General features: G+C 34.9%; 1 protein-coding gene across 2 annotated transcripts in view; it reads right to left on the reverse strand.

The window, feature by feature from the left end:
• The window catches only part of kif5c (kinesin family member 5C), a 35,910-nt gene that overhangs the window by 6,492 nt on the left and 4,059 nt on the right, over positions 1-25,359 (reverse strand). For both annotated transcript variants that reach the window (XM_087266818.1, NM_001123275.1), the window contains 19 exon segments: positions 18,067-18,154; positions 17,895-17,968; positions 16,439-16,543; positions 15,745-15,793; positions 15,571-15,626; positions 15,403-15,490; positions 15,169-15,293; positions 14,602-14,706; positions 14,308-14,456; positions 14,047-14,195; positions 10,037-10,203; positions 9,871-9,939; positions 6,608-6,814; positions 6,380-6,523; positions 1,969-2,157; positions 1,479-1,596; positions 925-1,001; positions 252-361; positions 5-106 (listed from right to left, as the gene is read on the reverse strand). In XM_087266818.1, coding sequence (XP_087122944.1) covers positions 5-106; positions 252-361; positions 925-1,001; positions 1,479-1,596; positions 1,969-2,157; positions 6,380-6,523; positions 6,608-6,814; positions 9,871-9,939; positions 10,037-10,203; positions 14,047-14,195; positions 14,308-14,456; positions 14,602-14,706; positions 15,169-15,293; positions 15,403-15,490; positions 15,571-15,626; positions 15,745-15,793; positions 16,439-16,543; positions 17,895-17,968; positions 18,067-18,154 — 2,171 coding nt within the window.

Below are 25,359 nucleotides of genomic sequence, written 5' to 3' on the forward strand. Positions count from 1 at the left end.
TCACAGAAGCTTCTGTAGCCTTTCGTCCTTCTTCTGGTCCTCCTGTTGGAGCTTCTCGTAGTCAGACATGAGCTTCTTCTGTTCAAGTTCAAGAGCCTGGTTCACACTGTCATCACATGGCAAAAAATACTGAATGCATCAAACTGTTTTAATGGGTCTTGGTTTATTTTGATTAAGGCCAGGCATGAGCAGATTTTCCCAAAAGTGAATGTTCAAAATTAATATTGTGTTTTAAACTAAAAAGCACTTACTCCTTTAGCTCATCTAGTATCCTCTGTTTCTCCTCGATCTCATCCCGCAGACGTGAAAGCTGCTTCTGATGAGTCTCTCTGTGGCTTTCCATCTGCTGCTCCAGGGCTTTCTATATGCAGACACACAGATTTATATATACTATTATTTATTTGAACATTTATCATGTATGTTATTACATTTAAAGTGTACATATGATGGTTTAAAGATCAAATTGCACAATAAATTGAGTTATTGATTCTGAATTGCCTGAAATGATTTGTCAATCCCCTGCATAGGTTTGTAACACATTAGTAAAATGCCAACTCTTCCAGCAAACAACATCTACTTTGACCCTTAAAGAATGTAGCTGCAAATGAGGGCCAGAAGAGTGTTTGTGTTGTCAAAATGTTGTGTAAAAAATTCAGATATGATAATGGCATGTACTTGCCCTGAAAGCATTTTTTGTGTTCAAAATAAGTCTTATAGATGTATAAATGTTAACTTAGTGGTTAAAAAAAAAGGTGAATATTGAGCTGTCGGTAAAAATCGCTTTGGGCTACTCTAAGGCATCTGTTATATTTTTACAGAGAGCCCAAATTTAGCCTTGTTTTAGCCAAGATGTGTATGTTTAGATGTCTATTTCTTATGGACATAGTAGCTTGAGGTTTGAGAGGCAGTGTTTGTGTTTTTCACCTTCATTTCTTCAGCATCCTGCATTCTGCTCATGTGTTCCTTCTCCTTATCCAGGACTGAAACCTCATGCATCCTTTCTGTAACAACCAAAATGATGGCAAAGATTTCTGAATATTTTTAAATCTACAGACATGGAAAAATTATATAACCAATTAAAAATGTTCAGTTCCTCTGGATTTAATGGATTTATTTGGTATGGGGTTGAGTAAAATATCTTTCTAATTTCAAATGATGGTATTGTCGATTAAAGCAATCTTTTAAAAAAATGTTTTTATTTGTTGTGATTGAAAATGAGGTTTATTCCTCCAAATATTGATTTCTTAACTCTTTTAAAGCTAAAACATTGGTATTTTGTTGTGTAAAAATGAATATAAAATGTCTGTAAACTTTTATGAAAGGCATTTTTGTTGCTATAAATGTAGATTATTTTCAATTGGTCTCCTAAGTTTATCCATAGCTGTGTTCAAACTTACTTTTAAGTGTGCTTGTTTTTCATTTTCACATTACCACATTTTTTTTGTGACAGATTTAGCAAGATTTTAAACCACAAAGACCTTCTGCATGGAGTTTAGCGAGTTCCTCTGTCAGTGAATCATGGCTTTCCTCCAGCTGTCTCTTCTTCTGTTCCATGTTCTGCATGTAGTCTGTGAGGGATTTGATCTTTGCTTGATGCTGGACACAGGAAGAAAAAACATAAAACACAAAAAACAATGTTTAGATTATTGTGCTTAAGAACTTATATTAATGGAATAGAACATTAAAAAACCTTTTTGTAAATGTAACAATCTTTAATCAGTTAATATAGGGGCAAAAATAAAAAGTGTATACAGGAAAACTAAAACAGATAATCTGCAAAAAAAATCTATATATCACTATTCTTAAAATGAGAAAAAAAGCTGTGAAAAAATGAAACTTACAAACCATTTAAAATAGAGCCGTTACATTTTTTCTTTCTTTTTAAAATCATCAGGAGATCAAAGAGAAGAATCGCCCATGTGTCTGGATACTGATCACTAGGGGGCGCAGTTGACTGCTTGTGTGTACCTGAGAAATCAGCATCTGACAGGACGCCAGCTCTTTCTCGTTGGCCTGCATTTTACGCATGGTGTCGCTCTGCGTGCTCTCTAGCTGTTTACTGCGGTTGACCAGAGACTTTACTTCTGACTTCATCTTACTGATGAAGAGCCGTGCCATAGTGAATTCCTCCTCCATTCCTCCATTCAGCTCTGACAACTGAATAAAGACAGAGAAACAGCAGGAACTCAGGTAAAAAACCACTTCAATACATTTTAAATTACATCATTTAACTGAGCTCATGTAGGTTACAGTTTAAAAGTATGCTGTGAGAAATGAATCATTTAAATCAATAGTGCTAGTAATCAGGTGGGATGATGTTAAATTTATCAATGGTGAAAGTAAATGCATATACGCATTACAAAATTTATCAGTTTGAAACAAATGCTGTCATCTAACTTTCTATACATAAAATAATTCTTATTTATTATCTCTTATATCTCATTAACATCACTTTTTTTTTTTTTTTTTTTTACCACAAAAGCCGTTCCACCATCTCAAATTATATAATGATAATCTAAGTACAGCACATGTATTATTATACCTGCTATATATTATTATATGCTTATATATCAGCAAATTAACATTATTTCTGAAGGATCATATGGCACAGAGGATTGGAGTAACATTTTGAAATATTTTTTAACGATTATTAAATGTTTTAACAATTATTTAATAATTCAGTTTATATATATATATATATATATATATATATATATACACACACAGTTAAAGTCAGAATTATTAGCACCCCTTTGAATTTTTTTCTCTTTTTAAATATTTTGCAAATGATGTTTAACAGAAAAAGGAAATTTTCACAGTATGTCTGGTAATATTTTTTCTTCTGGAGAAAGTCTTATTTGTTGTATTTCAACTAGAATAAAAGCTGTTATAAATTTTTAAAACACCATTTAAGAGACAAAATTATTACCCCTTTTAAGCTATATATTTTTTTAATAGTCTACAGAACAAACCATCGTTATACAATAATTTGCCTAATTACCCTATCCTGCCTAGTCAACCTAATTAACCTAGTTAAGCCTTTAAATGACACTTTAAGCTGTATAGAAGTGTCTTGAAAAAGATCTAGTCAAATATTATTTACTGTCATCATGGCAAAGATAAAATAATTCAGTTATTTAAAATGAGTAATTAAAACTATTATGTTTAAAAATGTGTTGAAAAAATCTTCTATCTGTTAAACAGAAATTGGTTATTAATTAATAATTCAGGGGAGCTAATAATTCTGACTTTAACTGTATATACAACAGTTCTGTCTGGTTCTTGAATCTGATTGACTGATAGCTGTGAGATATTTAAGTAATATCAGCACCCGTACAGCCTCTTTACCCTTTGTGTATTACTCCGCCCACATCCAGTCAGCAACAAGCAGAAAATTATATTTTACATTACTTTTCTACATTGATGGACAACTGATCGCACAGGCATTCAGGACAAAAAGCTTATGTTTGTGTGTATGGAAATGTACTATCTACCCTTCCTGAAACACACCTCCTCTACTGCTTTCACTTCTCATACTGACGGGGGGAGCTATTCGTTTGTGAATGAATCTCTGTTATAATAACTTCTTCACTAGCCGACAATAATACAAGTTTTTGGCAGCGCAGCATCTCGTTGTCATATTTCTTTTGCATTGTTTGCTGATTTTGTTCAACAAAACTAGCATAAGCTGAGTATTTAGGGTGAGTTGATGCTACTTTGCCTTATGGTGAATTCAGTAAGTGACTGTATTATCATCAATAACGTTACCTGTGTAGCACAAAAGTTTATAACATACAAAAACGTAAAAAAACGTACCTATGTAATGTTCTGCCTCTGTGCTTTGTTTTCTTTGTTTGCTCGTTACTACACCCGTAAACATCGCTAAAGTCCAGCATTTTCACGTAGTAACACTGTCTTGGTTAGTGCGGTAGAATAACACTTGTAATTGAAGCACTTTACAAATATGGCGGCGCTATTGACACATACTCAGCGTCCCTATGCAACATCTAGTGTATATATCTATGGAACAACATAATATGCTTTTGAGGCTTTTTTTAGTCTAGAATGTACTTGTTTAGATTGCAACTATGCTGTTTATTTATAAGAATAGAGCCTATTTTAAAATATTTACAATTTCTGAGAGACAGCTCGTCGGCGGCCATAGTCTGACATACTGAGTAGTAGACTAAAGGCAGTTGACGTTTTCATTCACAAGATGGCGACAGGACCGCATAATAACATACTATAGAATACACCTTAAAAGAGACTTTGATAACAAACCCTTAGAAGACTAAGGGTGCTTTCACACATGTAGTTCGCTTCATTTGGTCCGGACCAAGGGTAATAAATTATACAAATGCCGTCTTTGGGTCGTTTTCACACCACACTGCTGGCTTTAGTCCGAACCAGTTGAAAAGAACTAAAATGCCCTCATCTGACAAAATCCACATCTCTCATTGGCCAGATGTTGTTGAACATATTTCCTAAACTGCTTATTGATTGGTCAGAATTCACGTGCAGAAAAATGCCAGTGAACTCCCGGAGGTAAACAAAACCTTTTACTCTGGAGGGACGACTGCGCTGGCTGATTGTATCCTTGGTTTAGACAAACTATACATTACGAGAATGAAGCGCGGCCGCGGCTGGAAAACAGTGTTTAATGCATCGCTTGTCACTTCAGGAAGAGACGTGAATTAATTTAGCTAAACTGCGACATGGTCATCTTGCGGAAATATTACCAACGATCCATCAGGTAATGTTTTCCCCTCTCTCCCTCTCTGTTGGTAAAGCGCTGTCAACAAATATTTTTCCTCCATATCCCATAATGCACAGCGCATAGGCCTACGGCAGCTGAATTGGTCCAAAATGCGCAGTACTTTTTGCGGTTGGACCTGTTTTAGTACGAATCATATTCTCACCACAAGCTAAACGCTCCAGGGTTCGTTTGAAAGCTTACCGAGACCACCTCTTCAAGCAGGTCTCGGTACGCTTATTTGGTCCGCTTTTGGTGCGCACTCGAGTACGATTGCTGTATTCACACCTGCCCAAACGAACCATACCAAAAGGGGAAACGAACTCTAGTGCGATTCAATCGAACTAAATAAGGCAGGTGTGAAAGCACCCTAAAACAGCGTAAATACAGCTGATCAAATCATTATTAAACTGGTAAATGATATTTCAAGTAGATCTCTCTCTTTTGTATGTTGTAGTGCTGTATCTATAACATTACCATAAGTAATTGTAGCGCATTGAGTGTGAGATATGATACGCAGATCAGGAATGTGTGTTGTGTTGGCAGAAAGAAAAATGAAATGCCCGCATCTGTTTAGCGTTTTTCCTTCCCGCAAACATAACAGCAGTCTGGTAGTTATTGCACTGGTTTTTCTGGGTTAATTATTGTGATATTGTAACGATCGCTTAATGTTTGATATGCATTGTAAATGCCATGTCCCCTTTAAGAGGACTTCTTCTGTGGTTGCTTTATCTTTTGAGATGTAAGCACGCATGCATGGGAGCTAAGTTAAGTTCAGCGAGCTCTGAAGAGAAGTGTGTGATGGTCGCTCTACCGCTGTATCATTCTTTTATTTCAATAATGTAATATTTTATTTTGCAACATATTTGTATGTAGTCGACAGCACTTGGGAGAAATGCATAAAGGCCAATAGGAAGAGCGAAATAGTTTGTCTCCTTTTTTTTCAATCCTAAAAGTCTCCGGGTAAACGCTGTAGGGAGATATCTCTGTAGACTGATGGCATTGTCACATTCAGCCTTATAATCCTAAAATGTGAGCAAAATCATCTGTTTCGTCATCACATTAGACATTACACTATAGACAGTATTTTAATACTACCTCTAAAGTGACGTTGGTGAATTAGTAACGTCAGCTGCAGATGTGAATGAATGGCGGAAGAAAGTAGTTCCTAATAAAAAAGGGTTTTTAGACTATCCATGTTTGATTATGTTTTTTTATTTATACACACAATTATGCCGTGGAACTGTTGTATAAACGCAATATCACACTCGTAGCAGTGCGATTTGGCTATAAATCAGCACTGGTGGGATGCTAAGGCACTTGGCCAGCGGCCTCGAACCAATGCACGCAATGAACCATATCGCACTGCTTCACATGTGATATTGCTTATATATATTATAAAAAAAATTATATTTTTAAAAATCTTTTAATTTGTTAATGTAAATAACGACATGTTCACATTGTATTGTATTTTATTTGTTTGTGATATGAATATACTTTATTGTCATTAACACTAAGGTGCCATTTACACTTCTAAACATAAGACAACAGGTTTAAAGTAATTTACATGAAAACAGGCCTGTTAGTAGAGTAGTTTCAGTTTTTAAATGAGGTGTGTGTTTTTACCTTGTGGTCATTCAGGGCAATGACACTGCCAATCTCACAGAGGTCCCGGAGCAACAGACTGAGTATCTCGGCTGACCTCCTCCTGTGATGTTCACTGAGCTCCTTCAAGGATGATAGATCCCGCTCCACACCAGCCAGAGTGCTCTAGGGGACAATAACAAAACTAAACACATGCATCCTTCATACATACAAGCTTTCCTCATATTTATATTCCCTCCATCTGCTTACACTCTTCTGCACAAGCTCATCTGAGAGCTGGTTGTTTGTCTTGCTTTTCTCCTCCACCTCATGGCTCTTCTGGTCATAATTGACTGCCAGCTCCTCTAAGGCCTGGAGCACTTCTTTCACCTCCTCCTTTGCTGTTTCATTCTCACGCTGCAGACGGTTCAGATCTTCCTGGATCTTCTCATAGTCACGTCGCGTGGATGCCAGCAGCTGTATGGATGCAAGATGGAGACGTTAGATAACATGTATAAATAGTTAGTGAGAAGATGATAAAGAACTTTACTTTCAGGAATGTTTGGCCCTAACATCATTTGGGGGTAAAAACTTTGACTTTGTTTACAGCTTTTGACAAAGCTCTGCACTATAGGTTACAAATAGTGTCTAGAATCTTGGACACAATGACTATTTTGCATCAAAAGTCACAGGTATTAGATTCTTTTGCCTGTTTGTGTTTTTTGAGTCTCAAAGTGTTATAAATCAGTTTTAATATTCTACTTGAGATAAAAATCACTAACATTTGGATGGCGTGTGGGTAAATAAATTCAAAGCAATTTATCATTTTTTGATTAACTTACCCTTTTAAAGCAGGACTACGAAAATGAATGATATCAGTGGAAGAATAACTTTTAGCAAGATGAATTCTGCTGCTGAAGCTACCAGATCTGCCTATTGTTGCCTATATCATGTTTACAATTTTGGGTGAGCAATCTGGTACACACAGTCCATCCCTGCCAGTGGAACCATGAACTAGTGATGGGAAGTTCGGATCATTTATACTGACTCGGATCTTTGAGTCTCATTCAGCGAGGTGAACGAATCTTTTTTTGAGTCATTTTGTTCGATTTGCTTAAAATGTTACGAGTTGCTTTCAAACTCATCTACAACTACACCAAACGTTGATCACATTACAAACAAGTCCTAACTAGAATGCTTTAAGAAAGAGAAAATAATCGTTTATTGTTTACCTTGTCTTTTGTTTATGATTATGTCAGCTTCAGGTCTTCAAATTTGAGTGGTTCGTTCACCTCACACAGACTGTCTCATATAAGCTTAACCAAATGGACACGGTCTGAGATGAAAGGAGCCATGATTAGTTCAGCTTTCAAGTCTTCTGGTTTTTGAGTCATTTGTTCATTATGTGACAGTATGTAAAGAGAGACGACTCAAACCTAGGACTCGAGAAATAAACAGATCAAATCTTTTCCCGGCTCTAAATGCATATGATTGTCTTCTGTCTTTCACGTGATGAACGAATGACTCAAACCCGATTGAAACCTGCACAAATGTGCACATGCGCAAATGAATGAATCTCTCCCTGAGAGGACTCATCACTCTTAAATCATACAAAAGATTTATTCAAAATGAACCAATCGTTGAAGAACAACCCATCACTACCATGAAAATATATAGAAATATGTTTTTATTATTCCCGAGGTTTCCATAATCCTGGACCAGGTCTTATCCTGAGCAGCTGCTGTGGTGGTCATGGAGGAGTGGAGAGCATGAGATTCCTGTAAGACCAAGACAAGTCCTTGCATTGATCCTGAAGGGCCAGCCTGTACACCAGCCAGTGACCTCTCCCATCTGCAGCTTCTCCACGATGGACGTCCAGGGTCCTCCAGCCTCCGGCGCCTAGATTGCAGCTCTGCACTAGATGTTTGTCCATAGGAGAAATGGTCGTGCCCAACTGAGCCTGGTTTCTCTCAAGGTTTTTTATTCTTCACTTTAGTCAATTGAAGTGTTTTCCTCGCTACAGTCGCCACTGGCTTGCATGGTTCAGGACTTGTGGAGGTGCACATTGATGGACTTTCAGCAGTGAAAATTAAACCACACTGAACTAAGCTAAACTGAACTTCAACACTAAAAACTAGACTGATACTGTTTCAATTTACTAGAATCTTCTATGTGAAGTTGTCTTGACAATCTACATTGTAAAAGCGTTATAGAAATAAAGATGAATTGAATTGAATAGAAATGCCTTAGCGGGACAATGTAGTGTGTTTTGTTAGAAAATTGTGCTTATCAACCATAATCACTAATTACAAAGCATCACAACTGTTTTCAATTTTGTTACTAATAAGAAATGTTTTTTAAACATCATATCAGCATATTATAATGAATTCTAAAAAATCATGTGAAACTAAAGACTGGAGTAATGATGCTTAAATTCTGCTTTGAAAAATCACAGAAATATGATAAATTCGTTAAATATATTAAATTACACAACAGCTCATTAAATGCAGCTTTAGTCAGGAAAAGCATGTCTTAACTTCTTTAAAAAAATCATTAAAATGATCAAAACCTTTCTCAGATGTAAGTAAAATCTGTCAGTTCATCAAAATGCTTTTAAAAAATGTAACTTCATCAAAATGAACAGCAAAAACTGATACCAGAAGCGTGAGTTCCTATGTAGACTACTATCCATGTGTCATAAAAGAAAAGAAAATTCAGCCAAAGATCTTAGAATCACCAAGAGGCAACATTCTAATGCGATTTGGGAAACAGCCACTAGATGGCGCGGCGGCCTTTTTGGAATGAATATTCCAATAGAACAAAAGCATAATATAAGTCTGTAAAACAAAATATTAAAAGTGCTGATGATTGTGATAGTAAGTGTTGTATTGTCAACTTTCAGGATGTATCTCAGCTTTAATGCGCTTTTTAAATAAACAAAAAACAAAGCAGCTGGTTGCCATCACGTCAGCAATAAGATCCAATGGACAGCCAATGGCTCTTACTCTAAAATGGTGGAATTTGGGGGTGTTGCTGAGCGCTGCTGTTGCAATGGAAAGTTCTATCAAGTGTCGCCTCTTGGTCATTCTAAGCTCTTTGATTCAGCTAAGATGCTGCAGCACTGTTTCCATGGGAACAATGTTTATATTTAAATTTCTCTTTCTTCCACTTGTGTAATTATGAGCAATTTTGCTTTGCTGTTGCTTGAGAGATACTCTTGTACCTGATGGGAATTATAAGTACAGGAAGAGAGCTGGCAGAGTTCAATATGAAACATCAATTACTTCCGACTGATAAGAGCTTATTTTAAAGAGTTTTGATAAACATTCCACTGCAACACAGAAAACAGTCAGGCAGTGACCAGCTAGCAGCCAGTCACAGTTTACATAGGTGAAGATGCTTGATTATAATTTCTCTGTTTCAAGGCTGCTGCTTCTAATTTCAGATGCATTGCGGGCAATGCATCATGGGACAACATGTGACATCATAAATGGTGATGGGTATGAGTGTTACTGCGTTTGAGCAGGACTCACCTCATCCTGATCCACCATCTGCTGCTTCAGGTCCTCTGCCAGCTGACTGTGCTGGTTGATCTCATCATCCTGCCAGGAAAGAGAAAATGGAGAAGAGAGGGGTTGAACAGTGAGGCTTGCACTTCCCCATGCACATTTCTAAAGGTTTGCAAGAGGTATTTCTCACCTTGTCATCAAGCTGCTGATACAGGTCATTGATCAGCTCCTCATACTGGGTTTTCTCTGCATCAGACAGAGGCTCAGGAGGCGGAGCCGAAGTGTCAATTACAGGAGCCGCTTCACAGTTCTTGGATTCTTTATTGCTGTGCTGCTCATTCACAGGTACAGTCTCACCTGAAAATGAACGTAAAACAAATACTGTATGTCAGTCAAATAGATAATATTATGTCTAATATGCCTTACTACAAGCCTCAACGGTCTCCAGACTGACGTTTTCATTCCTTACAATCCTTAAAATTTTTTTCAAGTGTACTATTAGCATAATTTCTTTAAACTAAAGCTTAAAATAAGAAATACTTTCAGTCTACCTTTCAAGTATTTCTCTAAAATGCACTTTACGTAGTTCTCAGAAAAATACATACAATTGCACTTAACTATACTTGAATAATACTGACAGAAAGTACAGTTGAAGTCAGAATTATTTATTTAATAATTAATCATTAATTAATTAATTAATTATTAATTAATTATCAGCCCCCCCCCCCACACTGACTTTTTAAAAAAAGTTTTCATATTTGTTTTATTTAGACAGTTTTATTTAGACTAGAATAAAAGCAGCTTTTAAGATTTTTTTTACATTTTAAGATCAAAATTATTGGCCCCTTTAAGCTATATTTTTTCGATAGTCTACAGAACAAACCATTATACAACGACTTGTCTAATTACCCTAACCTGCCTAGTTAACCTAATTAACCTAGTTATGTCACATTCGGTGAGGGGAAAAAGGAGCGAGGACTCAGGTGCAGCAAATAATGGGTGTTTATTAAGAATAAAATAAAAACAAAAAGGCAAAACAAACAACCCCGAGGGGGAAAACTCTAATAAAACAAATAAACGAACAAACAAACTTGACTAGACTGGCAGGACAAGACAGGGCTGGACACAAGACAGGAAACAATCGACGACGAACTGGCAAAGGACTGAAATCATGAGGGGGATTATAAAGCAAAAAGTAAATTGACACACAGGTGAACACAATTAACTAATGATGGGTTAACAAGGAGGGTGGGACTAGACAATAGACAGGAGAGCGCATGACACAGAGAGACAATATAAGCCATGCGCTCACATAACACAACACTGAAGCACACAACAAAAACACGTGACCACAATGTAAACACAGAGCCACGTGCTTTGACAAAAGACGCAAGACACGAGCACACGATGAATGAAAGCACTCACCGTGCGCTCACACACGCAGCGTGCATGCCTCATCCCAGCGCTGACCAAAACCGAAACCAACAAGACTGAGACGCTGGGAATGAAACACCACGCTGCTGACAGACGAAAACACAAACACGAGTACAAGAGCGCACGCGTCTGAGTGACGCAGAGCGCGCGCGCGGCCGCATCAAGCAGGAGCGCTCACACTCTGCGTACACCCACGACGGCGCGCACACACACAAGAGACAGAAACAGGACCAGACATGGGTAGTGTCCGAGTTCTGCCACCAAAACAAGAATTTACAAGACCTGAGTGGCAGAACCCTGACAAGTTAAGTCTTTAAATGTCACTTTAAGCTGTATAGATGTGTCTTGAAAAATATCTAGTCAATAAAATAAATCCGTGAGATGAGTTATTAAAACTAGTACTTAAAAAAAAATAAACAGGGGGCTAATAATTCTGACTTCAACTGTATGTATATATATATATATATATATATATATATATATATATATATATATATATATATATATATATATACTTCAACCCTACTGATTTATACTTCATAAAATGAAGAAAGGTATATTTCTTTTCATAAGGGAAATCATTATACATGTTAAAAATGGCCCTTTTATAGGTGCAGACAAAAATATGCTGCTTGTGTGTGTTACTTAAAATCCAAATTCCTTATATAATAGCTCAAATTAAGACATTGGTTCCGTGATCAACTACAGTCCTGCAGACCTGGTGATGAAGACAGAGATGAGAAAGCTGATTAGATGTACAGGAAAGAACAGCTGCACAAAGAGTTTTTCTCTGGGCTTTGTTGTGCTGAGATGGATGAGAAAGGTTGAACTGAGCATCTGTGTGTGTTTTGTGTGCTGCAGAGGTGGAGCGAGCTGATAACACCGACACAGAAAAACAACTCTATTCATGGGGATGCAGGAGAAAGTGATAATGAGGAACAAGAACATTTACAGGATTCACAGAAGAAGAAACAGGAAAAGCTCGAGGTTGGAAATGAAAACATAAATATTAAAAGAATGGGATTACATTCAGCCATATACAGTAGTGCTAATGACCATTAGTGCTTTGCAGCTAACATGCATTGACTTAATGACAGGCCAGTCTGTTTAAAGTCATTACGTATTTACTATTTTACAATCTGTGTTATTAGTGCTAATTGGTATTTATCTTTGTCAATTATAGTGGATTTTTGTCATCAGTACACATATGGTTTATATGTAAGCCAATTAGTGTCAGGTTCTCATCATATTTACAAGTACTATTAAATAACTTCATTTCCGCTTTGAAAACATCATTATTTTACTCAAAAACACAAATCAGCTCTGGCCTTAATAAGTCTTAAATTGAGGGAGAAGAAATAACTGCCTCCCCTCCTTATGGCATCCATTTCAGGACTCAAATCTTAAAAGGAAAGCATTTGTTAAAACGATTACATCAAAAACTGACTGACCTCTGTAAATGTGACCCCAGCAAACAAAATGATATATGCATCATCTCAAAACTTCCTCAGTGCTTCAATAAACAAAAACAAATATTTACTAGTTCTTTTTTTTAAATGTCCTATTTTGTAGGAAATGTATGTATATATATATATATATATATATATATATATATATATATATATATATATATATATATATATATATATATATATATATATATAATTAATTATTTACTTTTTATTTACATATATATATATATATATATATATATATATATATATATATATATATATATATATATATATATATATATATATATATATATATATATTATTTTCTTTTTTCTTTATCTCCTACAAAATAAGACATTTACAAAATATTGTATATTTTTGTTTTTGTTGATTAAAGTACTGAAAAAAGTTTGAGTTGAGGTCATGCATATATCATTTTGTTTCTGGGGTCACATTTACAGAGGTCAGACAGTTTTTGATGTAATCGTTTTCAACCCAATTCTAAACACAATAGTTTTAATAATTAATTTATAATAACTGATTTATTTTATCTTTGCCATGATGACAGTAAATAACATTTGACTAGATATTTTTCAAGACACTTCTATACAGCTTAAATTTACATTTAAAGACTTAACAGGGGTTATTAGGTTAGGGTAATTAGACAAGTTATTGTATAACGATGGTCTGTTCTGTAGACTATCGCAAAAATAAATAGCTTAAAGGGGCTAATAACTTTGACCTTAAATGTTTTTTTTTATTAAAAACTGCTTTTTTCTAGCTGAAATAATACAAATAAGACTTTTTTCAAGAAGAAAAAGTATTAACAGACATACTGTGAAAATTTCCTTGCTCTGTTAAATATCATTTGAGAATTATTTTAAACAAAAAAAAGAGGGGCTAATGATTCTGACTTGTGTTTAAAATAAAACAACATTCACATTCTGGGTTTTAAAATACATCAAATAACTCAATCAGTGATGATACTAACTTTAATTATATTTTAAATTATACAAGCATCTTGCTGTTCACATACTATATAAAAAGTTTGTTTAATAGGTTATAAACAAAATAGTTTTTTTTTATATATAAAAATAGCTCTTATGTCCAGTGTTGTGTTTGTATTTATGATTAATGTAAATGTAAATGTAAATGTAGCACCATTGTCCTACGAGACACATCATTTTGTTCAACATTTTGTATGTCCATACATGAAGTGGTATGACAATAAAGCTTGACTTAACCTGATTCACTAAATGATTTTTTTTGCGTCTTCTGTAAATCATGGCACAGAATGTGTGGTTTTTGTTACCTTTTCTCCATCGTTTGAGCTCATTTTCTAGGCGCTGGATGATGATCTTCAGATTTCTGGTTTTCTCTTTCTCCTTCTCATATTTCTTCTTCCATTCCTCAGCTGTGAGCTCCATGTTAACAGAAACTGTGTTTTTGATGGTTTTGGCTCTGTGTGAAGACAAAGCAATATATACAATTATTTATATACACACATATTAGTTGCCACACACCTAACTAATGTTAACTACAGTCTTTATAAAAAGAAATCAAATGTGAGGACCTCTGGCCGAACATGAGGGTGGACTTTGTCTCAGCCTCATTATATACAGAAGGAGAGCAGCAGATGACGATAGTTGTTCTGCAATTTCCACCCAAAGAGTCCTGCAGGATCCTGGTCATTTTACTGTCTCTGTACGGCACATGGGTTTTCTGTCATGACAAAGAGAAGCCAATACATAATTTACAATGAAAACATATTGCTTTGCTCTGTTTGAGATGGATAAACGTGGCCTAGATTGTATACACATGATGAGTAGTATTTCAGTGAGGAAGAAAAAAATGGTTGAGCACTTACGGTTCCTTCAGCCAGGGCTGAGATGACGTTCCCCAGAGCAGAGAGAGACTTATTGATATTTTTAGCCTCGTCCAGCACAGATCCCTCAGCTCCAGTTTTACTGACCTGTGAAAGAGAGAAAGTCAGAGGATGAGAGAAAAATAGGAGGGATATTATATCACTCTGCAGTTTATTGTGTAGTTTTATTAAGTCAGGGAGTTTAAACTTTAAATCCACAAACCACAATTACTGATAATATACAGTAGAGAAGGACAAAAAAAGATTTGATCATACTCAAATAATTCTAATTTCAGACTTGGATATGAAGTTTTAAGATGTTGAGGAAAATTATCTGCATTATTTACAAATTTATGCAAATATGGTCACTCAAATTTGTAGGTTTATAGTATAACATATAAAACAATTGAAGATTTCAAATACAAAAACTGAAATGTTCTCCTAAAATTAGCATTTTTCTCAGGCTCCAGTGTAGGTTTAGTAATTTCACTTTAATGGCAATGACTAGGTGCCTATCATTGCCTTTAAAGTGAATTAACTGAACATAAACAGAAAGCTGAGGAAACATGCCTTTTCACTTCCAGCCAGATCCACCAGGTAGAGTTTTCCACTCAGTTTCTTCTCTGTCTCCACATTTTCCTGCTTAATATTAATGAGGAAAATGCTGTGACTGCGGGAGCTGTGCTCATTCATGTCTGTAACACAATGTAACATCAGAGAACAAGTCAAGATGACAGCACTGTATGTTAGCTATGTCTGATTCTGGATAGATGTACAGTATTTTATCAGGGAATGGTCACTCACTTGTGACAGCCACATGGCGATTGGCTTTACCCTCGTCAATCACATCCATGACATCCTCTGGACTGGACACAAAGCGCTCTGTGCAACCCTGCAAACAGAAGAGCATTAAAACACAATGTCTGCATAACGTCTGTAATTGGAAAACTATGTGCTGTGCATCTGTCCTACCTTGACAAAGGGCACCCTGTTCTTATCCTCGTGTACAGCCAGGTTGGTTTTTGAAACTTTAGAATTGGGAAACAAAAAGAAATTTGGTGCATGAAAACAGATTTATAGAATTTTTAACAGAATCTTAACATTCATGAGAAAAGTGATAGTTTTTTTGTTTGTTTTTTATCTCACCATCAAGCAAGTCTCTGATTTTGTCCAGGTATATTTCAAAATAAGAGACCTGTAGTGAGGGATGTGATTTTTTGTTAATTAAAATGAAGTATTATTTGAAATAATGATAATAAATTAAAAAGTGACTTTATACTTAAAAATAACTCATTTAAGTTCGTCTCAAACAACATCTCACAGTCACACAGCAAACCAGCATTCATTATATTGCAATAAAATGATTACATTCTGTAACATTTATTTATTATTTTTCAGGCTGCTATAAACTTAAGAATTTTTATACTTGGTAATGTAGGCGCATTATTAAAAACAATATGAAGTTTAATTATTTCAAAAGTGTAATTGTACAGCTGCCTAATGGACACTTTTCATATTTGGGTCATTTTCAAAAATCATCACATTTGGCAAACTTCTATAGTGAAAATTGTAATTTCTGGATTTATTTGAACCAACTCATTGAGTATTGAGTATTGAGAATAGAGAAAAGTCAAAATTATGGTCACTCCATCAGCCATTGTGTTATAAACACTCACACGGAAGTGCTTACAATTTTTCTGTAATGTTGCATAGTATGATCTTATGTACTGTAAACATAATTTCGAAAAAAATATTTTCGAAAAAAAAAAAACTCAAAAAAAGAAAAAAACAATGCATTACATTGTTTGAAGAAGTGCATCTGTGAAGAAGTGGTCTGTACCTTGATATGGAACTCTAGGTTTTCATCCATAGAGTAGATGTGTTCAAAGATGTCCTGGGCGATGCGAGGGATGATGCCCATCAGCTGTGCATTATGAAGCTGCCCCTAAAGGTAACAGGTTTGTATTGTTGTTATTTTTAGTGTAGGCAGATTCAATAATTATAACTGCAGTTTTTGGAAACATTGTTACTAAAATACTATACAGAGAAAAAAACTCTAATAATTCAAGAACTGTTTATAGTTTGGTTTACCCATGTAGCCACTATGTGGCATGCATTCCTCAAACACAAAACATGCTATATGTATTTTGTTCAAGTTTCATACATGTTTTGAACATAGGAGAGGTTTATATGAGAGTAATTTATAGGTGTATGTGCTCGTGTTGATAAGCGAAATTTGATTTAAATCGTACATGGCGCCTCTTAGCCATTTCTGTTTGCCTTCTCTTCATTGCCTTCTCTTCTAACATCGCTGGTTTCAGTGTCGGGGAGGTGGATGGTGGTGATGGTGAGGCGACAGGTTGATTTAAACTTTTATGATGCCTCATCTTCTGACTCTCAGTATGTTCTATCGGGTGGAACAGATTTTATGTGTTCCTGCTGCTAGTCAGCACCACTCTCCCGCACATTTTTGCAGAGCACCAAAACTATAAGATTATCTGAACTTAAAAAGCCAAACCACTTCCACACTATGTCTTTCCTCTCTCATCAACTAATTCGTCTGCATTCTTACTTGTGGAAGCTTGTTTATTCACATCTGTATTCAGGGCAGTCATTTTATAGTTAAAACTTTCTGTGACGGAGCTTAACCAACTGCTAAGGTGCTGGCAGCGTCTGTGATGTACGTCATCATGCAAGTGACATCACGCTCTTTCTGACGGCTAAGTACTGAAAGTCATTCAGTGACAAATGATACAATGTATAAGATCTTATAAATATATAATAAAATACATATATGCAAGTTTATATTGAAATACCGAAAATGGGTTTAAAAATCATATCATCGTTATTGAAAAAAAATCTATCGCGATATACATTGATATCGGATTATTGTCCCCTCTTAATTGAAAAGCTGATTTCTGGCCTGTGTTTTTTTTGCTGAAAAATTAAAATACTGATCATTTGCATGATAATTTGCATGTTTCAATCATTGCAAAAAGCAATTCGTTTTCACAAACAATTTACAAGCGACTGAATTTATTGACTTTATATTCAAAGCATTCGTGAAAGCTCGGGCTGTTTCCAGGGAAACGCCAGCAGTCCAGTGGCATTTTGCAGCTGTTTGGCATTTCAGTCATTTCATAAAAGATGCTGAGAGACATTCATCCACCTCAAGCATTTTATGACACTTTCTCACAGTAGCTGTATATGCTGAACGTTATTGTTTTATTTAACTATAGAAGAGCATGAACTTGAAACCAAATGTGATATGATATAATGGCATAATAGGTCCTTACCTCCATAGTGTGAGTCTTCCCTGATGAGGTTTGGCCATAAGCAAAGATGGTCCCATTATAGCCATCCAGCACATCTGAAAGGGCAAGATTCATGTTTCAAATATCCATACATTTCCTTAAAAACATTATACTATAATATAATTTGAATTATTTCTGCAAATCTGTAATATACCTTTAACGATCTGTTTGGCACAGGTATCATATACTTGTTCTTGTGTTGTGTTTGGAGGAAGGACTCGGTCGAAGATATACGGCTTGCCCTAAAAAGACAAGCAAAGTAGTCAAGATACTATAATAAATGGGTATTAACAGGTAAAGTAGTCTATCTCTAAAACTACATGTGACAAATATTTAATTTTAAGCTATAAAACTAAAAACTAATAGATTTAATGTACAGTTCTCAGCATATATAAGTACACCCCACACAGATCTTTCTTTTAAATCGATATTTTTCTATAGGATGCTTTACAATACTATAATTGTGCATATGCATTAGATTAGTCAGCACACTCTCAGAAATATTTTCAAAAGGTACAAATTTGTACCTAAAAGGTCCTTATTAATACCTCAAGGGTACACATTAGTATCTAAAAAGAACAAAAGTGTTCCTCTTATTTTTTTAAGTACTAATATATAGTTTTGAGGTACCAATATGGACCCTTTAAGTACAAATGTGTACCTTTTGAAAAGGTACCACCCCAGTGACAGCTCGCATACCTTTATCTTACCTTTATTTCTGACAGTGTACTAAACCTTAAACTGGTACTAAACAACTTAAGATCACAGTCCAAAAATAAGTAAACCCAAGTGAACATGTTAGAAGGAAATATAAAATCCAATTTTGATAAACAGAACAGAAAAAAGCAAGAGAAACATAAAAGTTAGTATTTTTTTTTCTTTTTTGCAATAATTAATTTGAATTCCCGATATCTTTCTATTCCTAAAAATGTTAGGTAAACAAAGTCTTGTTCTAATGGATATAATAGTTTAATAACAATTTTTTGTTTTAATGCGCCAGCATTTATTTGCTATATTTACTGAGAAATAGTTTCTATGTAAGGTTTCTATGTCATGTTATTTAACTTGATAATGGATAAACAAGTGTGTTTTCAATATAGTGTAAGTCATATTTTTGACCTGTGCTTCACATTTGATTTATGGATTGAATCTGATCACTCTTATAAACCGTCCCAGTGCATCTTTCTTTTGCTGACACTGCTAAAATTCAGCAAATGGCTGTTTATAAAGTTCCCCAGAGGACTTCAGTGGAATACATTGGCTTTCAGAACAAATACGAGGGACCTTCTGATTAAAACAGCCCTTCCCCCAACTGCCAGTCAATCTTATTGAGCCCCAACAAATCCCTTTCTTTTGTTTTGATTGTCTGAGCCTGAGCCTGCTGGTGAGCTCTATTCTAAAGACTCTGAAACTGATCAGCGATAAAAACTACTCTTCAAAAAAGAGAGAAGTAAGTGAACTGAAATGTTACAAAAATAATGTAAAGCTTTAGTTAATAATTAATTTTTGAACTAGAAACATGTTGGAACTTCTAGTAACAGGATTACACGTATGATAATGTGGTGCATATGTGTGAATTATACTTTTAGCAGTACACAAGTAACACATATGGAGGGCAATCAAGATCAAAAGTCGTTACACTAAAATATGTGAAATTTGAGTATGGCTGTGTCAATGTGTCATATTTTGACCATGTCAATTGAATGTTTTGCAATGGTTGTCACATATGTATACAAACATCAGACGGAAAGATTATCCATGAAGGACAGAGTAGGCTAATGGGACATATATAAATTTCAAACTTTCTCTGTTTTGCATGTCAGCAGCTGGGTTTCCATGACCCTGTGTTAATGCACAATTGAAAGTATTCCATGAGAATTGAGTGATGGAAATGATAAATTTCAATGAAAAAAAAAATTCATGAAATAATTCATGAAAAAAAAAAATGTGTTTACTTAAGGGTGGTTTTGGACTTATGTGAAAATAGGGTTAATGCAATTAATGGGAAATGTAGAAGCACTGAATGTACTCAGATATAACTGACATTACACATACATGATTAATCAGCTGTCTCCATAATTCTTGACTTGTTTACTGTTGATTACTAGGTAACCAATACTATAGTCAGCCACTCCTAAGTGGATCACACACTGGATGCGCTGCTCAGTGCTGCGCATATGACTGTTGGAAGTAATGCATACATTTAGAAATATGAACAGTGTCCTGAGCTTTAGCTGGGCGACGCAGACAGCCGCCGACTTGCAGCGCTGTTGTGCATACCCTCATAGAAATCTACACTCAAAAAAAATTCTTTTAAATTGTTCAAACTACTTAATTAAAATGAGCTGAAACAACACAATTCTTAAGATTTCATTGGGACAACTTAATTTTTTTTATGTTCAATCCACATAAGTTTGTTAAAAGTGTTAAGTTAACTTAATCAATTTCTGTTGGGACAACATGAATGAATTGTGTGGAACCCTGCATTTTTTACAGTGTATGTTTAGAATTCTTAAATGCATGACGCTGTGTGGTGCGGTGTCGATCGGTGCATCTAGTGTGTGACCCCCTTAACAACTTGACCCAATTTGCATTTGATTTTTTTTCTTTTTTTTTTTGGAGAATTTTTAAAAGATTCACGTTAGGATAGAAATCCAGCTTGTGTTATTGAAAATGTCAGCTTGATTAGGATTTACATTAGTTTAAAACACCGATAAATTTCTTATAAAAGGTCTAGCGTGAATTTGAGAACTACAGGACCTGGTACTCACAGCATAGTTTCTTGTCATTGAGATATATATATTATGCACTCCTCTACAGAATCATCCTAATCAATCTAGAATCATTAAGCTATCTTGAGAAAAATTGCAATATAAATTGCAAAAAAACTTAAATATCGCAACATCCATTTTCCCAATATCGTGCAGCTCTGTTGTCAGTGCTTTTGCTCTAAGCTCACACTGTGCTCTCTTTTCTTTTTGGCTGACCTGATAAATAGTCAGTGTGGCTGACATTTCAAACAAGCAGCTCTGGGAAAACACTCTTTACCTAATTTAAACATATATCCCTTTTTTGAGCTTGATCTTTTTTTTTTTTTACGGAACGAGTTGATGGGAGGGAGAATAGGGTGTTAAATGTTTGCTGTGTCAACATGATTATTATTCTGTAACTGCAATCGTCATTCAGTGTTTATAAAGGTTGCAGTTTAATGTCGGTAGTGTAAACTATAAGGAAATTTATCAAAACTATATTTGAATTTGATCGTGAAAAGTATAAAAATATAACTATAATTATTATTGGTGAAAATATGATGCTGAAATAGTTTCAGATACAGTTGAATCAGAATTATTAGCCCCCTTTGGATTTCCCAAATTATGTTTAACAGAGCAAGGAAATTTTCACAGTATGTCTGAGTATATTTTCATCTGGAGAAAGTCTTATTTGTTTTATCACGGCTAAAATAAAAGCAGTTTTTATTTTTAAACACCATTTTAAGATCAATATTATTAGTCCCTTTAAGCTATTTATTTTTTTGATTTTCTACAAAACAAACCATCGTTATACAATAACTTGTCTAATTACCCTGACCTGCCTAGTTAACCTAATTAACCTAGTTAAGCCTTTAAATGTCACTTTAAGCTGTATAGAAGTGTCCTGAAAAATATCTAGTCAAATATTATTTACTGTCATCATGGCAAAGATAAAATAAATCAGTAATTAGAAATCAGTTATAAAAACTATTATGATTAGAAATGTGTTGAAAAAAATATCTTCTCTTTGTTAAAGAGAAATTAAGGGGAAAAAATAAGCAGGGGGGCTAATAATTCTGACTTCAACTGTATTTCGAGATATGTCTGATTAACATATAAAGAAATTCAAAAAAATTATTACCAAAGAGTTTTTTTAATACAATCTACAATGTTACCTAAATACATATGCGTAATAAATAAAAAAATAAACAAATGAATAAAAAGGCAAGTTTGTTAGTTCTTTTACACTGCAAAATCAGCTAACCAAAGTACAAGATGATCAATGCTCTGTTTACATGTGCAGACCGAGATCAAGGGGAGCACATGTAGTTTTGTCAGCAGTTTTTCTTCATCCTCCATATGCACACAAACATGCTCTCCCATATGGAGAGATCATCACAGATCCAGCTCTATCCTAAACCTTATTTTACATCTGTGAGCGTAACTAAGAGATGAAACGATCCCGTATATGCATCTGCCCTGTTGATTATCCGTGTATGAGGGCTGACAGTGTTCACTCAGACACATGATTCCTCTGTATGTGTGCTTGATTTGGCAGGTAGGGGTCAAGCGTCCCCGCTGAGACACAAATGAAGGCTGTTGCTCAAACCCAGACCATCACCACGGAAACTACATCTCAGCTCGAAAGACATGCACCGATTGGCTGATAGTCAGCACCTGTCTACTGGCCAATGGGGGAGGAGAACAATGTGTTTGCTAGGAAGAACTGATGACAATTCACCGCTCATTTTCTTTCAGCAGATCTTTTGTGCGATAAATGAAATCAATTCTGCAGATTAGATTGAATGATGTAATACATAACAATGAACATTGACTAGAAAACGACTGTCAACAGGCAGATTTTTATCTCAAAGAATTATATATATATTGTTAAAGTCAGAATTATTAGACCCTTTTATTATTTTTTCATTTTAAATATTTCCCAAATGATGTTTAACAGAGCAAGGAACTTTGCACAGTATGTCTGATAAAAAATCTTCAGGAGAAAGTTGTATTTGTTTTATTTTGGCTGAAATAAAAGCAGTTTTTAAAACCATCATTATACAATAACTTGCCTAATTACCCTAACCTGACTAGTCAACCTAATTAACCAAGTTAAGCCTTTAAATGTCAATTTAAGCTGTATGGATGTCTTGAAAAATATCTAGTCAAATATTATTTACTGTCATCATGGCAAAGATAAAATAAACCGGTTATTAGAAATGATTTATTAAAACTGTTATGTTTAGAAATGTGTTGAAACAATATTCCCTCTGTTAAACAGAAATTGGGGGATAAAATAAACGGGGGGGTGGGGGGGGGGTTAATAACTCAGAGGGGCTAATAAATCTGACTTCAACTGTATATATTAATAGACAGACATTTCCAATCTTGCATAGACTTTTAGGTGTACTGTACATTCATAGACTTTTATCCATGATCTGCATTCTGATTACTTTCTATTGTAAAGACAAACAAAAGCTGAATATAAAAGCAGTACACATTTCTTTAAGTCAATAATTTATGCTATTATCTGGGGACCAGCAAGGCTTTTCCAAGTGCTCAGTAATTTTCCACCTTCAATCAAAAATCTATAGCGCCTACTTACTCAACAAATACTGCAATGAATAATGGATTTTTTCCTTTCTATCTCACATGGTTTGCAGAGCAAAAATAGCAGACTTCTAGTTAATAGAAATAATTTAAAAAACAGTGTCATCTATAATTATTGGCTTCCTTGAGAAAAAAAAAATTGTTAATAAATACAAACTAAAAAAATACAAACTTTTCATTAAGAACAAGCAATGCAACCACAACTTTTCTACTGGCACTTTACAGATAGATCAAATAATGCACTAAATATAAAGGTTCCAGGTGGTGTGTGTGTTAGGCGATGTCAAAATAAACAAGAAAAAATAAATTAAGGCAGCTAGAAGGGGGTTTACACAGGCAGCAAGCATGCGCGTGTCCCACAACAATTGTCCCAATCCTCTGTGGACGTGCTTAAATATTCCAGTAAATCAGCCAAACCGTTCACTGCCAGTCATGGCCTCTTCAATGGCACCTCTGTCACTACGGCAACATAAATTACAGGCAGGAGCCCCGGGCCTCTTTGTGGCCTTGCACAGATAATAAGACTTTAGCATCCATATTAAACACTGCTGACCAGACCAACGCTAATAAAACCCCAGATCCTGACACATATTGACAGGCTGCAAATGACTAGTGATTTCCCACAGTCTCAAATGCTTTTTTGTGGGGTTTTACAAACTCAAACTGTTTAATCTCTTCACTACTTTTTAGTTAATTAATTTTCCCATCCGAATTTTTGCTAAGTTGCTAAATAATTAGATAAATTGATGGTAATTATACGTAAATATATCTAAAAATTACTACTACTACCATTAATAATATAATATCATCATCTAATAAACTATAACATTCATTTACATGTTAGAATTAATGCTATATTCTACACCTTTTTATTAATTTCGCATTCACAATTTATTCAAGGTTATATGAATGGACAAACTGTGTAATATCTTCACCCATTCAATCATTTATTCATTCATTTTCTTTTCGGCTTCTTTCCTTTATTAATCCCTGGTCGCTACAGCGGAATGAACCGCAAACTTATCCAGCACATGTTTTATGCAGCGGATCCCCTTCCAGCTGCAACCCATCTCTGGGAAACATCCATACACACTCATACACTACGGACAATTTAGCCTACCTAATTCACCTGTACCTCATGTCTCTGGACTGTGGGGGAAACCGGAGCACCCGGAGGAAACCAATGCGAACGCAGAGAGAACATGCAAACTTCACACAGAAACGCCAACAGACCCAGCTGAGGCTCAAACCAGAGACCTTCTTGCCGTGAGGCAACAGCACTACCTACTGCGCCACTGCGTCACCCATCTTCACCCCTGCTGCCTGTTTTTAATAATAAATAAACAGTCATTTGCAAATATATAATTTATGCTGCAGAATATGCTGCCCATATGAGTCACTAAATGATTACATACGTAACTTAGAACAGTTTCATTTTAGGAATTATTACTCACTTAACATTAAAAAGGATGTTACATGCAAAAGTCTATTTAAATAATTATCAAATAGCCATGTAAATATATTTACTCTTACTTTAAAATTGTTGATGTTTTTTTCACAAAAAGTTTCCCCAAATTATTCCACAAAATTAATTGACTAAATCTGAATTCTTTTACTAGATTATTGTGTAAAAATAGCTTACTTTTAACTTTAAAATAATAATAATAATAATAATGATAATAGGAATGTTACTATTATTTTTAAAAACAAAAATATGTAATAATAAATAATTGAAATCAAGTATTAAACACATTAATACTTTAAAGTTGATCTTTATTACATTATGTAAATATGTAATCAATATAACTTATTTCTAAGACAACAACAAACTCTGTACCTCATCGGATTTCATTCCCTCACTGTAAATGCTAGCGCTCCCGTTTTTTTTTCTGACACCTCCCTGCGCACGCATCCTGAATGTTTACTAACATGGTAATTTGTCTATTGCTCTCATACAACTCTTTGCTGTTTTATAACATTATCTTTTGTCCTCATTTCATTACTTAAGTCATTACATACAAAAACGGTGAACTAGTTGTTAAAACCTGTCAAGCTAATTTTATACAAATTTTTTAATCTTTTAT

The sequence above is a fragment of the Danio rerio genome, chromosome 9 (genome assembly GCF_052040795.2).
Source record: "Danio rerio strain M-AB ecotype USA chromosome 9, GRCz13ab, whole genome shotgun sequence".
Taxonomy (NCBI): domain Eukaryota; kingdom Metazoa; phylum Chordata; class Actinopteri; order Cypriniformes; family Danionidae; genus Danio; species Danio rerio.